The sequence below is a fragment of the Staurois parvus genome, unplaced genomic scaffold, assembly GCF_062004578.1.
Source record: "Staurois parvus isolate SC_StPar_1 unplaced genomic scaffold, SC_StPar_1.0 ptg000439l, whole genome shotgun sequence".
Classification (NCBI taxonomy): Eukaryota; Metazoa; Chordata; class Amphibia; order Anura; family Ranidae; genus Staurois; species Staurois parvus.
Genome location: NW_028318235.1, coordinates 9,051,593 through 9,072,289, shown reverse-complemented (window position 1 = coordinate 9,072,289; position 20,697 = coordinate 9,051,593). Strand labels below are relative to the sequence as shown.

At 38.0% G+C, this 20,697-nt stretch overlaps 1 protein-coding gene across 1 annotated transcript in view; it reads right to left on the bottom strand.

Moving 5' to 3' along the window:
- Positions 1-1,654: 1,654 nt before the first annotated feature.
- TMEM59L (transmembrane protein 59 like) overlaps positions 1,655-20,697 on the bottom strand; it is a 95,414-nt gene continuing 76,371 nt past the window's right edge. The window contains exons 4-8 of the mRNA XM_089687917.1: positions 18,472-18,621; positions 17,891-17,999; positions 15,852-15,963; positions 13,078-13,195; positions 1,655-8,393 (exon numbers count right to left, since the gene is read on the bottom strand). Of these exons, the coding sequence (XP_089544043.1) occupies positions 8,232-8,393; positions 13,078-13,195; positions 15,852-15,963; positions 17,891-17,999; positions 18,472-18,621 (651 nt within the window). The 3' untranslated portion in view covers positions 1,655-8,231. The remainder of the gene's footprint in view (positions 8,394-13,077; positions 13,196-15,851; positions 15,964-17,890; positions 18,000-18,471; positions 18,622-20,697) is intronic.

Here is a 20,697-nt window from a genome sequence, read left to right as displayed (position 1 = left end):
ATATCTGTAGTCTACATAAGAAGAGCAACGAAGGGTGACAACCCTGTTCCTTCATAGATAAAGTAAGTGTTAGTAATAGGATCACCAGGTGAAATTACAAAAAATAACCAGTTGCTAACTGCGTACTGTAGCTTTACTGCTACAGTGCAGGCCAGCTTTGCAAAATCATGTATATATACGTGATTTTGCTTTTCCAGGTAGGGGGCGCATGCACCTGCCTACCCGTGTTCCCTGCCATGCTGATTAGTGAATCACAGCCGGAACCCACCGATCATCAGAGCTAGCTTCAAGACAGAGATCTAAATAACACAGATCCCTCTGCTGACAGTGGGGATGTGACAGTTTTTGTCTTCCTGTATTGCAGACTGTCACATCTCCTAGTAAAACTGTACACAGTCAACACATTAAACATAGTTAGGCACGCAGTTGACCTTTTGATTGCCCCAAATGTTAACCCCTTCTTGCCTAGTGTCATTAGTACAGTGTCAGTGCATTTTATTAGCACTGATCACTGTATTAGTGTCACTGGTCATGTCAGTTGCAGTTAGTCAGTGTGGCAGTTAGTGTTAGAATGCCCACTGTACTGTCACAGTCCAGCTATGAGTCACTGATCGCCTATATTATTAGTATGTATATATATATATATATATATATATAAAACAAAAATTCCAGTATATATACACTGTCATTTGTAGATGCTATCATTTTCACACAAGCCACTTATTGGGATTTTTGCCAAATACATGTAGCAGAATACATTTTGGCCTGTACTTGTGTAGAATTTTTTTAAATTATTTTTTATAGCAAAAAAAATTAGTTTTTCCCCCCCAAATTTTTGGTCTTTTTTTCATTTATAGCACAAAAAAAATACCACCAAAAGAAATCACTGTGTGAAAAAAAATTATATAAATTTAATTTAAAAAATAGCCTGGTCATGAAGGGGGTTAAATCTTCTGGAGGGCAAGTGTATAAGCATAAAGAAAACAAATGCAGATATCACATCTAGTGGGCTGGGAAACTGCAATATATAATTATTTTTCTTGAGTTAGATATGCTTTAAGCTATTTTATTTCTAGTTTTAGTAATTCATTTTATCATAATGTTTTGTATTAAAACAATTAATCATTTTTTAATTTACAAAAACAGTACAGGCTTTTGACCATTTGTGTACAGAGAATTTTTTTATGTGTATCTCAACTTTGCAATTTAACAGTGTATTTGTGGATATTGTGACAGTTTAAGGCCTCATTTACATTTTGGATGAAGGGCAGCAAAAACATGCAGTATTTTAAATTTTTTTTATTTTACAATACTTTTTTTTAACATTTTTTTAAATTTAAATCTCTGTCATAAGGGAACGGACAATATCCATGTGTGACAGTATAGAGAAAGGCCCATATTATGGAGCAGAGATTTGAACAGCCATGAAGCTTATTTTAATCCTTCGATTACCATACTGTATTCGATACATCACTGGACAGCTTATAGATGGATAACCATGACAAACTCAATATATGTCCTTGGCAGTCAATGAAAAGGGGAACACAGAAAATATTTGTTTTCAGTAAGAACAGGATTGCATTTAGGGTACAAAGATGTGATACTAATAAATAGAACCATGCATTAATGTTCTTTCAATACATAACCATTGACATAGTTTATAAATGTTTATTTTTTTTCTTGACAATAGTTCAATAATGTAGTCACATAAAAAAAACAGCAATGCATTATTAACATGTTATCTGAGATTTTACAAGATTATGGCTCTCTAATGCTTTGGCCTAAATATCAAACAAGCTTCTGGCAGTCAACAGCACAAAAAGTTCTATTTATTCTGCAGGAAAGCAAATATATCCTTATTAAGCGGTTCTACAGTGTATGCATAATGTTTATACGACAAAGTGACATCACCTATGATTTAATTACTACTGTCATAATCAGCAAGAAATACAAAAAATAAACTATGGAACATACATACACCAAAGAGATGCCCTTAGATCCTCTATAAATATGTGCCAAGAATGAATGTTTGCATTATTAAAATAATCACCGGACAATGATTAAATATTCATAGTAATATAAAAGTGCCAACAATGTTCTGCCAGCAGATAGTGGTAGTGTCAAAATAAAATGAATAATTAAATAAAAAGTGCATAAACACTAGGCAGGATTTTGGGATTTTAAGCACACAAGGATTGCATTATGATAAAAGTAAGTTCCTGGTGGAAAATATGCAGTTACATGAGAGCACTTTAAAGCGGAGCTCCACCCAAAAGAGGAAATTCCACTTTAAGGACTGACCCCCTGCTCCCTGTTAAAGATTGAAACCTTTGGGGAACGGGGGGGGGGGGGAGTGGGTACCCAAAATTGACAAGTACCCGCTTCCACTTCGGCTGCGATCACCTAGGCGATCAGAAGCAGACGTTCTCCTCCCCCCTCCCTCCCTGTAGTTTTTCTGGGACACATGACCGGCCCCAGAAGACTATGGAACCATTCACAAAGCGCAGCACTACTCATTTATGTCCACTGGCCACCCAGCTGTGAAGCCACAAGCTGCCATAGCCGGATGTCCACACTGAAGATGCTGGCGCTGGAAACACAAGGCAGCAGGTGAAACGGACTGCGGGGAGGACACCGTGGGATTGAGGGACAGGTGAGTGGCTGTTTTTTTTTAACTCAGCAGCTACAGTTTTTGTAGCTACTGACTTTATTTTTTTATAGTTTCACTGGAACTCCACTTTAAGTCTACATTCAGACAGCTAAATATGTGTAGTCGGGGTGACTGCCGGCAAGAATCAGTTGATCCTTGTCAGTGGTTGTAAATGCTGCTTGCACACACAGCAGCTGTCAGTGACACCTATCAGATTTGTACTCTGTACAAAGCAATGGCAGACACTGCTGCTGTTATCTTGTAACTGCTCATCCCATGCGAATAGAGCCCCCCAAATAACCAGGTAATTTGTCAGTTTGTATGCTGCCATAGCACAGAGTGTTGCTGTATCCAGAGGCAGCATTTAGCCACCTCTTAATACAGCAAACTAGGTAGCAGATATTCAGCTATCTGAATGTACAGTAGATATAAGAAGTCTACACACCTCTGGTAAAATGTCAGGTTTCTGTGATGTAAAAAAATTGAGACAAAGATAAACCATTTCAGAACTTTTTCCACCTTTAATGTGACCTATAAACTGTAAAACTCAATTGAAAAACAAACTGAAATCTTTTAGGGGTGGAAAGTAAACATGAAAAACTAAAATGCTGTTGCATAAGTGTGCACACCCTCTTATAACTAGGGATGTAGCTGTGTTCAGAATTAAGCAATCACATCACATTCAAAATCATGTTAAATAGAAGTCAGTACACACCTGCCATCATTTAAAGTGCCTCTGATTAACCCCCCAAATAAAGTTCAGCTGTTCTAGTAGGTCTTTCCTGACTTTTTCTTAGTCGCATCCTAGAGCAAAAACCATGGTCCACAGAGAGCTTCCAAAGCATCAGAGGGATCTCATTGTTAAAAGGTATCAGTCAGGAGAAGGGTACAAAAGAATTTCCAAGGCATTAGATGTACCACGGAAGACAGTGCAGACAGTCATCATCAAGTGGAGAAAATATGGTGCAACAGTGACAAGAACTGGACGTTCCCCCCCCAAAATTTATGAATAGGTGATAAGAAAACTGGTGTGGGAGGCTGCCAAGAGGCCTACAGCAACATTAAAGGAGCTGCAGGAATATCTGGCAAATACTGGGTGTGTGGTACAAGTGACAACAATCTCCCGTATTCTTCATATGTCTGGGCTATGGGGTAGAGTGGCAAGATTGGAAGCCTTTTCTTATGAAGAAAACATCCAAGCCCGGCTAAATTTTGCAAAAACACATCTGAAGTCTCCCAAAAGCATGTGGGAAAACAGGTTATGGTCTGATGAGACCAAGGTTGAACTTTTTGGCCATAATTCCAAAAGATATGTTTAGTGCAAAAATAACACTACACATCACCAAAAGAACACCATACCCACAGTGAATCATGGTGGTGGCAGCATCATGCTTTGGGGCTGTTTTTCTTTAGCTGGAACTGGGGCCTTAGTCAAGGTAGAGGGAATTATGAACAGTTCCAAATACCAGTCAATATTGGCACAAAACCTTCAGACTTCTGCTAGAAAACTTGACATGAAGAGGAACTTCATCTTTCTGACAACGGCCCAAAGCATACATCCAAATCAACAAAGGAATGGCTTCACCAGAAGACGATTAACGTTTTGGAATGGCCCAGCCAGAGCCCACACCTGAATCCGATCAAAAATTTATGGGGTGATTTGAAGAGGGCTGTGCACAGGAGATGCTTTCGCAATCTGACAGATTTGGAGTGTTTTTGCAAGGAAGAGTGGGCAAATATTGCCAAGTCAAGATGTGCCATGCTGATAGAATCATACCCAAAAAGACTGAGTGCTGTGATAAAATCAAAAGGTGCTTCAACAAAGTATTAGTTTAAGGGTGTGCACACTTATGCAACCATATTATTTTAGTTTTTTATTTTTACTTCCTTCCACCTAAAAGATTTCAGTTTGATTTTCAACTGAGTTGTAGAGTTTATAGGTTACATTAAAAGGTGGAAAAAGTTCTGAAATTATTTATCTTTGTCTCATTTTTTTTACATCACAGAAACCTGACATTTTAACAGGGGTGTGTAGTCGTTTCATATCAACTGTAGCTTAGCTTATTTACTGCACAGTAGCTCAAATGTGAACTGCGTCTAGTTTCATTCAGTGGAGATTGCATGTTTGGTATACATCCATTTCTCTATAACATACAAAGCATTCACAGTCACATTAATATTGAATACGCATGTAGTTACCATAGTGATAAAACATATGTGATTCTGCGTGCAGTTATTGAACAGCAAACCGCCTTCTCTGCTGTGTGATTGCAAGGAAAAAAAAAATCAGGGAAGCCATATTGCTCCTAAAGGTGTTAAGTATCGGCATAAACTTTGTATTTTGACAATCAAATGATATGTATATATTCCCATCCATTGCTCTAGTATACAATAGACAGCAAGCACTATACTGTCAGCATTTATTTACACTGCTAGAGATGTTTATAGGTATAAATTGGAGTATACATCTATTAGTATAAACTGGGAGTACGCTTCTAAACATGGTTATTAGTGTAAATGAGGACTGGCAGATAGAAGGATTTCTATGGTTGGAGCTGTACTGTGTCACACACACATAAAAAATAGATTCCCTTGGAAACTTCATAGCTACTCTCTCTCTCTCTCTCTTTAGAAGTCCATTGCAAATCCTTTTCATATACAGTATAAACATGTATATAGAAATACAACCTATAATAATAATAATAATAATAACCTACATTGTTGATTTACTAAAGCCTATAGGCTGTTTACTTTGCAAGGGGAGTTTCAGCATGCAAGGGAATTATCCCCAGAGCTCATTGAATGTGGTGAAGTTTTACTTTACAAAGAATACGCAATCATGTGTAAAGACAATAAAAAAAATGGCATTTTTGTTTGCACCTGATTGAATCATTGAAATAAGCAGATCTTCACCACATTTGCTAAGCTCTGGGGAAAATGCCCTTGCAAAGTGCAACTTTCCTTGCAAAGTGAACCGTCTATTTGGAGAAATTTACAGTATGAAACAGTTCTCCTTATAGTCCTCAAGGAATCCTTGAAATAAGGTTTACCATTGAGGATCTTCCACTAAAAATTGTATATAATTTTAGATTATACTTAGGCTTGAAAAATGTACAGTATTTAACACCCAAACTTAATACAGTATAGGCTTGACTTGCTATCTAACATGAATCTGCTCTAAGCAATATAGATATATTCTGCATAGCCCATAAAAAATTCCAGCATTTGAGAAACCTTGCAGTCATTTTGAAAATGCTCAGCCCATACCTCTAAAGAATATTGGTCAAATTCTGTTTTTATAATGTACATAGTCATTCAGCTACTAGGATCTCTGTAATGGATATTCGAAAAAAAATTGGCAAAAAAAATTGTTTGGCCACTGCCCGGATATTTAAAAAAGGTTAAATAATTATAACTCTCATACCATCTCTATCTCTCAGATGTCTTCTTGGTATGACAGTAACTCAGCCTGCATAAGGAGATTGGATGAGTTGACTGAAATGACCTCTACTGTTTGGTTACATAGATACTCAAGCAGAAGTGTGTAATCAGTAGGATACATTTAATTCAGTGTATACAGTGTGATACAGTTCAAATGCAAAGGTTTTATTCAATGCAAAGTAAATTTTCTATAGCAAATTGGTGCAATTGGTTATTACCAATTTATCTACATTTATCTTACAGCCACTAAAATGAAAGCAAATCTTTTTGCTTAGGAATATGAACCTCCCTTCCTGAAATGCATCTAGGCAAGTTTGACAGTATGTTTATGAAAGAAATTGGACTTAGAAGGCACAAGTACAACAGCTGACAGAGGTATTGTGATTAATAAATAATATTATTAAACAATTATATGGGGTTTTCACAAAAGGAAGTGTCCATCATGAAAAAGTAGTTATTTTAACATTGTGAACCTTTAGCAGAACAAATTAAAAATGCGCTCTATACAAAACAAGTATTTCAGCCTTCAGCCTATAATGAAAACGTGAAAAAGAAATAGGGGAAGTGGGGCACATTAGTCCCATAAGCAGAACAAGGATGATGGAATTTAAAATAGTGGTAATGATAGTGGTAATGGTATCAACAGCTGTTCTCATACAGAATAAAATAACATAATTCACTGATGAGAGAGATTGATGAAAGCAAAAGGCATTTACTTTATGAGATACCAGAACTGTTCTTTTCTAAAAATGTTAAAAAATCTGAAAAAAAAGATGGCACCTGGAATCTGATTAGTTTCTAAGGACACCAAAACATTCCATTGCATTATATTAAATAACATTTCCAGCAGTCTCTTAACAATTTTTAGAGTTCCTAGGCTAATCCATATATGGTCAGTTCATTCATGAGATCTTGTTTTTTTTAAACAGAAGGAGTTTATGAGATCTGACTACTGTATCTTTATATCAACCAGGCAATGTAGTTAGAAGTTAAATGAAGGCAGTCTCAATGCAGAGTCCCATTGTACATGAATTATGGGAAGAAATGTGTATACATTTCTTAAATACATTTCAGAGGACTGAATTTTATTTTCTGACTGAATGTAACTAGAACATTGCTGAAATCCATGTTCTTACTACTGGTAGCAATAATTAAAAAGCATGCTGTACAGAAAGACCCCAATCTGTAAGAAAGACCTATGGGAACATAATCTTCACAGCAGACAATGTTAATCACTGAAAAAATACAGAGAAATCTGTAAGTCTTACACAAACGTAACCATTTTTTATAATGGAAAAGATCCCATAAGGATAACCCAGCAAATGTATTTAACTAAACCAGAAATCAACATAAAAATCTATTCTGTTATTTAAAAAAAAAATGATAAAAATCCAATGACTAAATTATCACTTAGAATCCCAAAGTAAAAAAGGTTGGACAAGTGAACCACTTGACTATATTACACCTCGAATTACAATTTAGTAGACCATACCTAAGGGTCTACATATAAAAAGAGTATGCTTTTGTAAGAGCTGCACTGGATTTTTCATACAAAGTCTTCACTTTAAAATGATCTAGTTTCTTTGCTGATATAGAAGGTTTGCACAAATATTTACTTTCTAAAGAACCTTCTGGTACACAGAAGAATGTTAAACCAGTTTGGAGAAGATAGACTATGGTTTTTAAAAATGGCGCTGTGTAGTAGTGTGAGTGAATCAACCTGAGCCATAGCTGTAACTGACGTTTTAAATGTTGATTACTTCAATAATGTTACATTATTATATTATCATTTTATATATAAAGCACATACACTTGTTCTCGCTGTACAATAACTCGATCTTGTCATACATCAGTACAAGATACAAACTGGAAATTTTCAATGTACTGTGGGAAAATTGCATCCATGAAAACCTCTGGAATATTCTTTACAGTAACTGACAAGGAATCTTTGACTATGCACCACCAGGCTCTGACCATTTGTGGACCAACTATTCCAGATGCTTTGCAAAGAAAGGAAGCAAAACAAGCACTGTTTATAAAACCAGTATGACAAGACAATTATCCCCTTAATTCTGCAGGAGACTATAATGCAATGTAGTGCACACCCCCCTGTAGTAGTAAAGGTTTAGAGACAAACATTTTAGATTATAGTTTTGCCAAGGTCCACTTTCACTGGCAGTGGCCCAGCCTCCTCGCTCTCTTCAGTTGGGCAGATAGTAACTGCAACAACAGGTGGCAGAGGGAAAGGTTCCGGCTTTTCCATGTCTTCCAGGTATTCTTTGTCACCATTTATGCTCAATGGCTGTTACAAAGCAAAAATAACATGTTAATCTTTTTTCCTTAAATAAATATTCTGACAGAGTTTTATATTCTGTTTGACACATAAAAAAGTTTTATATAATATTTATAACATTAAACACTTGCCCTCCAGAGGATTTACCCCCCTTCCTGACCAGGCCATTTTTTGCAACATGGCGCTGCGTTACTTAAACTGACAATTGTGTGGTCATGCAACGCTGTACCCAAATGGAATTTACGTCCTTTTTCCCACAGCTTTCTGTAGGTGGTATTTGATCGCCTGTGCATTTTTAATTGTTTGCGCTATAAACAAAAAAAGAGCAGACAATTTTGAGGAAAAAAAAATATTTATGACTTTTTGCTATTAAACATGTCCAGGAAAAAAATTCAAAAAATCGAATTTCATTATAAATTTAGGCCAAAATGAATTCTGCTACATGTCTTTGCTAAAAAAAAAATCCCAATACGTGTAAATTAATTTCTTTACGTGAAAGTTATAGCGTTTACAAATGGCGGTATATATACTGGGATTTTTTTTTTCTTCTATTTTACTAGTAATGGCAGCGATCAGTGACTTATAGCGGGACTGTGGTGGGCATTCTGACACTGGGGGGAACTGACTTGGTGTCACTGACATCCCCAGTGACACCAATACAGTGATCAGTTCTAATAAAAAGTATTGACACTGTACTAATGGCACTGGGCAGGAAGGGGTTAACGTGGGGGGCGACCAACACAGTGACTGACAGCTGAGGCCACGAATGGCGTCGGGTAGGTCACGCATGCCCCCTACCTGAAACCGCAACATCATGTATATATACGTGATATTGCACAGCTGTGTCACCATGTAGCAGTATACCTGCTATAAGGAGGCACAGAAGCGGTTAAATTAAATGTTCATCTGTGTTTATATTTTTTATGCTATCATACTAAAAAGGCAGATCCATGTATTTAATTGCTGAAACTATCAAGTCATAACAAACAATGAAGAAAAAAACATTCAAGAGGTGCTGGGACTTTGATGTGTGTTCAAAGTAGTGAGAGGAAAAAAAACATTTGGAGAGCTCGCTTCCTCAGGTTAGGCTGCTTATAACAATCAAGGCTACCATCCAGTGGGTACTCCAGCAGGTTATTAGAATAAAACATGCTCTAATGGAAGGAGCACCAGACCAATGGTTAAAATAAGAACCTTGAATGGACCCAAATAGAACTTTGCTGTGTTGATGGCTCACACAGATGTGCTGGCGAGTAATTCTCCTGATCTAGCAATTAGATTCCCCTTACAGAGTCACATAGGAAAGCTACATTTGGAGTCCATGCCAGGTTCTTATCTTAACTGAAGCCCTGATGAAATTAGAGGTTTTTCTGACCCTCGAAATGTGTTGGATTTTTTTTTAGTATAAACTAATAAATTAATTTAGACTCTTTTATGCTTTGGTCTGACACTCTTTCCATTAGCGCATGTGCTAGATGCTTTTTTAGAATGAATACATTTTGACTCTTTTATCCTTTGTTTGTCACTCCTTTCATTAGTGAATGCGCTGGATGTTTTTTAGTATAAACTAATAAATTAATTTGGAATTTTTTATCATTTGATCTGGTGCTCCTAAAAATTAGTGCTTACTTTTTTCAAGTCATAGAAGGGACAGTCTGGGTGGGGCTGGTCAGAGACCTGGATTGAGGGATTGCTTTGGTTTTTCAGGACCAACAGTTTTAAACCTTGGGGCGGTGGTTGTCATTTCTGGTCAAGGTTGGACACTGTACACTCAGGCATTATTCTACAATCTTTAGGCATTTTCACCATTTGGCAATCCCACCCCCACCAATAAAGTCTCAGCTTGAGGAGCGGGGCATTTTGTTATCTTTGCCTTGGGTGCTAGTGGGCTTTGTTGTGGCACTGATTACTACATTGCAAGTGATTCAAACATTTGGTACATTGCAAAACCTACTTGCACTTTAGCAGCTATGTAAAATAAATCAAAATCATCTTTTGATTGTCAAACTCTCTAAAGCCTTAAGTTTTCTTCATTACATTTACATTTTAATTTATTCTAAATCTTTATTACTCTCTTGAAAAAAAAATATGACTAAATGTATTAAACATTATAGGATAGCTGAGGTTTCAAAAACTGGTTTTATAAACATGTATAGTTGTAATTGCTGCAGTGTAATCTCCCTAAAGACACAGCAGGACTTGAGAGGAAATATCTACAGTTAGAATTCCTCTCTTAGGGCTCGTTCACACTTGACTGTTTTTCCAAATCTTGTCAAACGCCCCTATAGCGTTTGACAAGCGTTGGTCCGGCGTTTGCAGAGCGTTTTTAAATGCTCCTTAAACGCCGCATGTGCGGTTTAACCGAGGTTGCTAGGTGTTTGCAAAGCGTTAAAAACACCCCACAAATGCCTATAATGAAGTTGGAATGGTGTTAACGCTCCGCAAACACCCCAGAACCGCGTCGCAACTGCACCGCAAACGCCAGCCGGGCGTTTGTGGAGCGGCACCATAGACTTGAATAGGAGGCTTCAACTCCTCCTGACTCGATCAGAGGTGTCCGTTTTGCCGCGACACAATGCAACGCGACGCTAACGCTCCCGTGTGAACAGCACCATGTGCTGCAATGTGCAGAATTTTCACAGGTGTTTGGGAAGCAGTAAAAACGCTTCCCAAATGCCTGTCTGCAAACAAGGCTAGTGTGAACGTAGCCTTAGGCTTCATTCACACAGGTGGTGGCAAGCAGCAATTCTTGCTACCAGAGAAACTAGCTGCATGCACAAAGTGGGGTTTATTTACTAAAGCTGCAAACTCAGGCTCACTTCTGCATAGAAACCAATCAACTTCCAGGTTTTATTGCCTAAGCTCAATTGCACAAGCTGAGGTTAGAAGCTGATTGGTTCCTATGAAAAAGTGAGTCTGATTTTGCAATCTCCAGCTTTAGTAAATAAACCTCAGTGTGTGTGTGAACAGCCACAGCCAGCAGCAGCACTGGTAGATTTGTACCCTGTACAAATCAATTGTTGGCACTGCTGGTGTTCACATATGACTTCTGATACTTGGCTGTTAAGCTGGCCCACTGGCTTTAGTCTTCACTGCATCACTGACCCTAAACAAGTGTGAATAAAAAAAAAAACTGAAAAACTTCCTTATATGCATAAGTGTTCCTGATCAGAAGTACTGACACAGAAGGTTAGCATGACAGCCAAGTAATTCACTCTTTTCAGAAAGGATTATGCAGTCATAGGCTCTATGTTTCTCTCATCTCTGGTTTCTAATAACAGATTTGCAAAACACATATTTCTGGAATAAGAGAAGCAACTATAAATCTGGATTTGCTTTGCAATGTTTAACTACTTGCCGATCGCAGATAGCTGAATGACGGCTGCACTACGCCCGGAATGTCCTCCCAGAATGCGCTCTCCTGCGCACCCGGTGATCCCCATGATCGCTGTGTCCTACGCACACAGCTGATCACGTGATGTGGTAAAAGGCCAATCACAGCGGCCTTTTACCACGTGATCAGCCGTTTCCAATGACACGCTGATCACCGGGAAATGCAAATGCCAGTTCTCGGCTGCACTTTCCTCACGCTGTCAGATCGTGAGGAAAGTACTGCCGAGAACCGGCAGTTGTCAGAGCGGGGATCGGCACCGATCATCAGGGTCACTGATCATCAGTGCCCTGATGATCGGTGCCCAGCAGTGCCACACACAAGTTTCGCCCACCTGTGCCCAGCAGTGCGCCCACCTGTGCCCAGCAATGCACCCACCTGTGCCCAGCAGTGCACCCACCTGTGCCCAGCAGTGCGCCCACCTGTGCCACCCAGCAGTGTCACCACCTGTGCCCAGAAGTGCCACCTACCTGTGCCCAGTAGTGCCACCCACCTGTGCCCACCAGCGCCACCCACATGTGCCCACCAGTGCCACCCACCAGTGCCCATCAGTGCAGCCCAGCAGTGCTGCCAGTCAGTGCCACCAGTCAGTGCCCAGCGGTTGTGCCAGTCAGTGCACAGCAGTGCCGCCAGTCAGTGCCCAGCAGTGATGTCAGTCAGTGCCACCTATCAGTGCTGTCTATCAGTACCCATTATCAGTGTCGTCTATCAGTGCCACCAATCAGTGCCGCATATCAGTGCCACCTATCCGTGGCACCTCATTAGTGCTACCTATCAGTGCTGCCTATCCGTGCCACCTCATTAGTGCTGTCTATCAGTGCCGCCTATCAGTGCCCTTCAGTGCTGCCTATCAGTGCCCATCAGTGCCGCCTATCAGTGCTGCCTCATCAACGCACATCAGTGAAGGAGAAAAATTACCTGTTTGAAAAATGTTATAATAGAAACAAAGAAACTTTTTTTTTTTTTCTCCTTCACTGATGACAACATTTTTTTGCTATTTTTTTGCCTATAGCACAAAACGTAAAGTGCCCAGAAGCGATTAAATACCACCAAAAGAAAGCTCTATTTGTGAGAAAAAAATGCTAAAAATTTCATATGGGTACAATCTTGCATGACCGCGCAATTGTCAATCAAAGTGCGACAGCACTGAAAGCTGAAAATTGGCCTGGTAAATAAGGGGGTATAAGTACCCGGCAGGCAAGTGGTTAAAAAGTAATGCCACCATTTATCCCAAATGAACACTCAAGAATTAGTCATCATCATGTCATTACCTACATAAAATATCAGAAAAGACTACAATACCTGTGCCTTAACATGCTGATCAGGTGCAGTCACCAAACTAGCACAGCTAAGCCAGAGCATCACCATAATAGAGAGGAACAAGCAGGCAGCCAGAATCCACCTAGGTAATCCAGATCGTCTGCAAGAAAAATTTTAAAGATTTTATTAAACTCCAACTCCCTCCTACGCTTTACATATATATTGTACATTCACATCAGTGTCTGCCCTCAAGGAGTTTACAATCTAAGGTCCCTAACTCCCATTTATACATACTCGTGAGCCAATTAACCTGCCAGCATGTCTTTGGAGTGTGGGAGGAAATCTGAGTACCCAGTGGAAATCCACGCAGGCACAGGGAGAGCAGGCAAACTCCAGACAGGTATTGTCATGGTTGGGGTTTGAACCAACAAGTTCCCCTAGTGCTGCCAGGCAGAAGTGGTGGCCACTTAGCCACTGTTTATTGCCTCCTTTCCCATTGCCAGTGGGTCAGAGAGGATAAGAATGATAGGTGATAGGGCACCTCTCTAAAGATGACACACCAAACAAAAATACATGATTTTCAGAAAATCTGGGAAAGGTTAGAACCTTTGAGAATTTTTTTTATGTCTTTGTTTTCTGACCCTGGTGTCACAAGGATAGAAAGTGAGCAGAAATCTCCCCAGTCAAAGACATCACTAAAATCTGACAGAACTTCTAACACGCCCTTACACTACGGAAAACCAAGGAAAAACTAGAAAAAGATGTGGGTGGATTTGGGCTTTTGGGTTTAGTTTTGAAGGATATCATACAGTTGGTCTTTTAGACCCTGTTAATTGCAGTGCAACCCAAAGCTTTCCATTTTGGCCTAAAATAAATTCATAGATGTTTCCTTTTTGTTGCAGATACACAGATTATATTTGACAACTAGCTACTATTGAAAAACTAGGTGGATCCAGCAAAAAGCAAACTAAAAAATTGAAAAGACAGCGAAAAAGACAATAAAATCATGTATGCACAAAGTGCGTAAGACATACACTATATTGCCAAAAGTATTGGGACGTCTGTCGTTACACACACGTGAACTTTAATGGCATCCCAATCTTAGTCCATAGGGTTCAATATTGAGTTGGCCCACCCTTTGCAGCTATAGCAGCTTCAACTCTTCTGGGAAGGCTGTCTACAAGGTTTAGGAGGGTGTCTATGGGAATCTTTGAAAGTTCTTCCAGAAGCGCATTTATGAGGTCAGGCATTGATGTCGGATGAGAAGGCCTCACTCGCAGTCTCCGCTCTAATTCATCCCAAAGGTGTTCTATTGGGTTGAGGTCAGGACTCTGTGCAGGCCAGTCAAGTTCCTCCACCTCAAACTCACTCATCCATGTCTTTATGGACCTTGCTTTGTGCACTGGTGCGCAGTCATGTTGGAACAGGAAGGGGCCATCCCCAAACTGTTTTCACAAAGTTGGGAACATGAAATTGTCCAAAATGTCTTGGTATGCTGATGCCCTAAGAGTTCCCTTCAACAGAACTAAGGGGCAAAGCCCAACCCCTGAAAGTCAACCCCACACCATAATCCCCCCTCCACCAAACTTTACACTTGACACAAAGCAGTCAGGCAAGTACCGTTCTCCTGGCAACAGCCAAACCAAGACAGATTCATCAGATTGCCAGACAAAGAAGTGTGATTCGTCACTCCAGAGAACACATCTCCACTGCTCTAGAGTCCAGTGGCAGCATGCTTTACACCACTGCATCTGATGCTTTGCATTGCACTTGGTGATGTAAGGCTTGGATGCAGCTGCTCGGCCATGGAAACCCATTCCATGAAGCTCTCTACATACTGTTGTTGTGTTAATCTGAAGGCTACACACAGTTTGGAGTTCTTTAGCTATTGACTCTGCAGACAGTTGGTGACTTCTGCGCACTGTGCGCATTAGCATGCGCTGACCGCACTTTGCCAGTTTACATGGTCTACCACTGCACGGCTGAGTTGCTGTTGTTCCCAGTTGCTTCAATTTGTTATAATACCACTAACAGTTGATCATGGAATATTCAGTAGCAAGGAAATTTCACAAATGGACTTATTGCACAGGTGGCAACCTATCACAGTACCAGGCTTGAATTCATTGAGCTCCTGAGAGTGACTCATTCTTTCACAAATGTTTATAGACACAGTCTGCATGCCTAGGTGCTTGATTTTACACACCTTTGGCCATGGATGTGATTAAAACACCTGAATCCATTGATTTAGAGGGGTGTCCTAATACTTTTGGCAATACAGTATATATAAATATGTGAAAAAAGATGAATTTACTCTATATAATAAAAATTAATCAGTCACTAAAAAATATCTGGTGAGCTTTTACCAAACCATTGGTAATCTGGCATATTATTATTATTATTATTATACAGTATTTATAAAGCGCCAATAGTTCGCTCAGCGCTGTACATATGTCTCCCAATGACTTGTCTAGTGGAACTATGACCTAACTAAACTAGAGGATTCTCAAAATATCTGTGCTACTAATGCTCAGTGCATTCCACTGTGCATTGCCTGAGAATAAATAAAAGTAGTTTTATTACTGTTTACTGAGAAAATACCAATGAAATATCAAAATGTGACATTTAATGGATCTTTTATTTGGGTGGTATATTATAGACTCTGAATAATGCTTTTTTTTATTTGTGAGAAAAAGGCACATGACCTTTATTTTCACAATAATTAAATAACAATTCTAAACTTAGTCTAAATATTTTTAAGGTTTTACTAATTATCTTGATTAGCTCAGGCTTAAAATGCTATTACTATCTCTCCTTACTTGGACATACACCCCAGAAAATCATGTTCAGATTGTGGAGTTTCCAAATGGGACAACTTGTGTTTTATTCTGGATTCTTTTCCTGAAGTCTTCTCTACTTTTTCTCGAATGCCTGAGAATAAATAAAAGTAGTTTTATTACTCTTGATTGAGAAAATACCAATGAAATATCAAAATGTGACATTAATGGGTCTTTTATTTGGGTGGTATATAATTGCAGTTAAAACATGGCAAACAATCATATATTTTTCATCATCTACTAAAGTAAACTGAACTATGGTTGCAATGTGCTGATACTTCAGATGTCCAATTTTCACCTATAGGGGTTAACTGTAGCTTAACCAGACGCTACAATTAATTCTAACCTTTATAACAGCATCCTAACAGTTGAAGATATGGTAATTTACAGGTCAGAGACATTAAAGGCACTGCTTTATTTAGATATGTTTTCAGTGTTGAAAGCTCCACACCAAGAATTAACATTCTAGGCTCTTCATGCCAAAAAAAGAACCTATTGGATATAGGTAGCTGCATTTTTCAGCTGTTATCCTGCTTTTTATTTCCTTAATAAGATCAAGAATGTAACTCATTTAGGGTGAAGTCAAGATTAGGGTGAAGTAAATTGAAATTGTTTTCGCTGCAAAATTAGCCAATTAATTTTCATCAAAATTAGTCTCTAATTTCATCATGATGCTTGCTTGGATGAAATTTGCTGGCAAAAAGCAATCTACTTTTAATAAAACCTTCTTATGTTGCATTAAAAGCTTCCGCACTCCTCAAATCACTTCAAGCATCCAAACAGTGAATGGCATGCGATGGCAAAGGAAAAGTTTTAACTTGGACATACAAGATTTAAAAAAATTATATAAATTGCCGCAATAGAAGCTTATAGAACCTTCGTTTTGGCAACAAATTCCATTCAATTAATGGCAGGGATCAAAAGCAGAAAGCACAGTGAGCGGGGATATCATTATGCTGGCGTCAGAATTTTTGAACAGCTGTATTTCAAAAAGAACAGCACAGATGTAGGTTTATTAGGTACAACACACATATCTACAACACTATAGGTGACAGTCCCTCTATACCTGATAAGAATAATATTACAATTTTACAAACCCCAATGTACAAAAACAAACAATATAATGTTAATCCCAACAAATATTTGCACACCCACATGTCAAAAATGACTGTAATCAATTTAATGCAATTCTCTAATATCTTATAAACATCCTTTTAAAACTCTGTAGGAGAGATTTTCTAAAATTGGAGAGTTAAAAATCTGGTGCTGCTTTGCATAAAAACCAAAAAAATCATCTTCCAGGTTTTATTGTTAAATGCTTAATTGAACAAGTGGAAGTTAGAAGCTGATTGGCTGCCATGTGCAGCTGTACCATATTCTGACTGCTCCAGTTTTAGTAAATCTCCTGTGTGTTATGCTTCCCACAAAATACTTAGATCTTCACAGTAATCCTCAAATCAGCCAGAACCTCCTTATTCATATTACCTCCCTCTTATAGGAAAGCAAATCAAGCATGTGTTCTACCTTGTTTGAAATGGCTGGTATTCAGAAATGCTCCTTCCTTATGAATTACCTTCCCACTACAGAAAAAATAATGGTTTTCTGGACATTTAATTCCTCAGGTAATGTGCGCCAATAAGAGGTATAAATGCAGAGAACCTCATAGTGTAACTTGGTTTTTAAAACAACAGTTTAACAACAACTTCAGTGAATCAACTCATACTTAGCAAGTCTCAACAGCGCTAACAATACCAATAACAATATAGTGAGACAATCCTGACTTTGTGAGATGTAGCTACCTCCACCTGACACACTTCCTCACTCAAATACCTTTTCAAAGGCCTTACAAAGCTAAGAGTAAATAACACATTTACTTCCTGCAATCCATTCCCAAAACTCTTGGTGCTCTCCTTAGATTACTGCTTTGGATTAATGGTATGGTAAAAGCTACTTACGACCGATAAGTAGATCAAAATATTCTTCTTGCTATTTATACTTGTCAAATCTTATTTGTACTATACCTGTGCTTGGCTTCAGGGTATTAAATCGGGAAGAAAGCCAGTTCTTATCAGTGACCTCTGATCTTGGAGCTTGAAGCTCTAGCACTGGGTATTCCACTTCTGGCTGAGACTGAAAGGTAAATGAAAATACTGCCATCAGAAATTAAAATAAAAGAGTGCTAAAAAAGATAAGTAAGATGCTTTGCATACGGTTTTTTTGGGGTTCAGACTAGTTTTTTGTACTTTTTAGCTATTTAAATGCAAAAATGTTCATTTTATAATAAAAGGGGGTTTATTTATTCGTACAGTAAAAAAATGTAAACTAAAAAAACTAAAACATAAAAATAAACAAAAACTGTATTTTGCTTGCACATGATTGAATAGTTTAAGTGAACATTTGCTAAGATAACATCTTCTACACCTTTAGTAAATCAAACCCACTGTGTATACTTTTACTTTTTCATAAACATTTATTACATTGGTTAGTACATGGTGTTTTGCAATACTGAAAAATACCAGTTAAAAAAATGTATAATTTAATAATAACGAACACCTAAAGATCAGGCTATCAATCATTTTCATGAAATCGTACCAGCACTCACCTGGAATACCACAACTTTCCCATCATCAGACTGCAGGTAGAAAGTCCAAGTGGAAGAGATAAAGCTTTGAGCTGAGCTTACGAGGTCGCTGCAGAACCCAGAGATCAGGTCAAACATGGAAAAAGATGAAGGAATTCGGAAGTCCAGGATCTAGATCAATAAAGAAAATAACTATATGAAACATATTTTATTAAATTTATAACATAAACAGACAGTAACATTACACGTGGAATAAAGGGCCTTTCTTTAGAAAGCATGTGGTCTAGAATCCCTTTAGAATCTATCTAATGTATACAATTTTTTTGCTATCATTTTGGATAGTGTAGTGTTTTATTGCTCTTTGTGTTTGTTCTGAAAAGATTCACCTTCTCTGTTTGACCTGGTGATCATTGAAATTGGAATATGGGAAATCCAAAACATAGTGTTTGTAATATAACCAAGAAAATCTTGAAGGGAAATCTTTCAACGGGGACATTTGTTCCAATAATAAGATGGGATTTCACCTAATTTTGGAGAGAATTCCTTTCACATCCTGTTGTATCCTCGAAACAGGAAATATAAAGAGTAAGGAATAAGATTTCGAAAAAATGAAAAGCTACACAATTCCACTACAATGGTATTTATTGTCAAGTGTACATAAAAAGATGAGGTTGAGAGACTGAATGCGTTTTGCCCATTAGCACTTAGTCATAAGGTAGCCATATGCCTTATGACTAGGTGCTAATGCACAAAATGTTTTAAGACTCCGCAGGCCCAACATTTGATGAGAACTGTATATATCTAACAAACTAGCAATGGAAGAATGTGTCACCTTATCTTTTCTTTGGATCTTACTATGGTAATTACCCATCAACATTTTCTATTATGCAATTTCATTATTGATTTTATTTTTGCCATAACTACTACCACTTGCTGATGACAGTCCTTGTATAGCTTCTACCCAGGAAACCCTATTTAATTCTACCAATTTACCATATACTCTGCACAGACTGCAGAAATCTTCTTTAAAAATCCTGTTACTGAACAATAATTGTAATTATTTGTCAAATAATCCATTATGGTTTAATGCAAATCTCTAATTTTAGTCAGATCATAGACAAAAATGAAGTAACTTCAGGATTAAATATATTTACCTAATTACATATATTACAATAGGGAGATAAAAATTAACCCAGATACAGTGGGAGAATTTACCAAAACTGGAGCAGTTGTGCATGGCCACCAATCAGCTTCTATCTTTAGCTTCTTCCAGAAAGCTTTGAAAATGAAAGGTAGAAGCTGATTGGTTCCCATGCACAACTGCTCCAGATTCTGGCTGCTTCAGTTTTAGTAAATTCCCCACAGTTTCTCTTCAAAGGGACTGTTTCATTAACAATGGAGAAAAGAAAATGAGCTCAAAAGTAGAGTTGCCTGTAATGATCACTTATAATTCTTGTTTCGTTTTCCCTTAAAATGAAAGGTGCAACCTGATTAGTTGCTTTTTGCTCTCTGCTCTTTTGAGCTTAATTTCTTATTTGTTAGTACAACCAAGCCATGATAGAAAACGTATTAAGCTTTAAAATACCTCAACTGGAATCTACTTATCAAACACATGAATAGACTTTTGTTTATTGCATAATATGCATATAATTTTAAACCTAATGGAAGCAGTCTCCAGACTAACTAATAATAGGAAAAGTAGAAAAGAGAAATATATTCCTAAAACCTGGAAGAGTAGGATGAAATTATGTGGGCAAATAGTTCTAATCTCTGAATTTGACTTTATCTGAAACCTCTGCACCAAATGTACTATAACACAGAAAACATAAAACTTAGTAGAGAAAACAGCATCTACTTCAAAAGTAACACTAATGCAGGAGATTTTATACCCAATTTTTAAGATACCCTCAACATGGACCTTTTTGATGTTAGATAACAAGTTCTGTTTCCATCGCCTTCATCATACGTAGTTGAGTACTGTTCATGATACTTTTTTTATTTGCACTAACAATTAGGACAATCTTTTGGGTGTAACACCTTCTTCTCAGTCCAAGCAGTACTTATACATAAAGCTTTAGCAAAATGTTAAAGTAGGAAAAAAGCACTGGCAGGTAAGATTTTTATAACAAGAGACAGTTGGCCTTTTCTGTAACAAATGCTCTCTCTGCCATCATTACATTTACATCTGTGCTGTAATGATGTGCATGCACGGGAGTGATATCATTGCGGCCCATGCCAATCAAACGG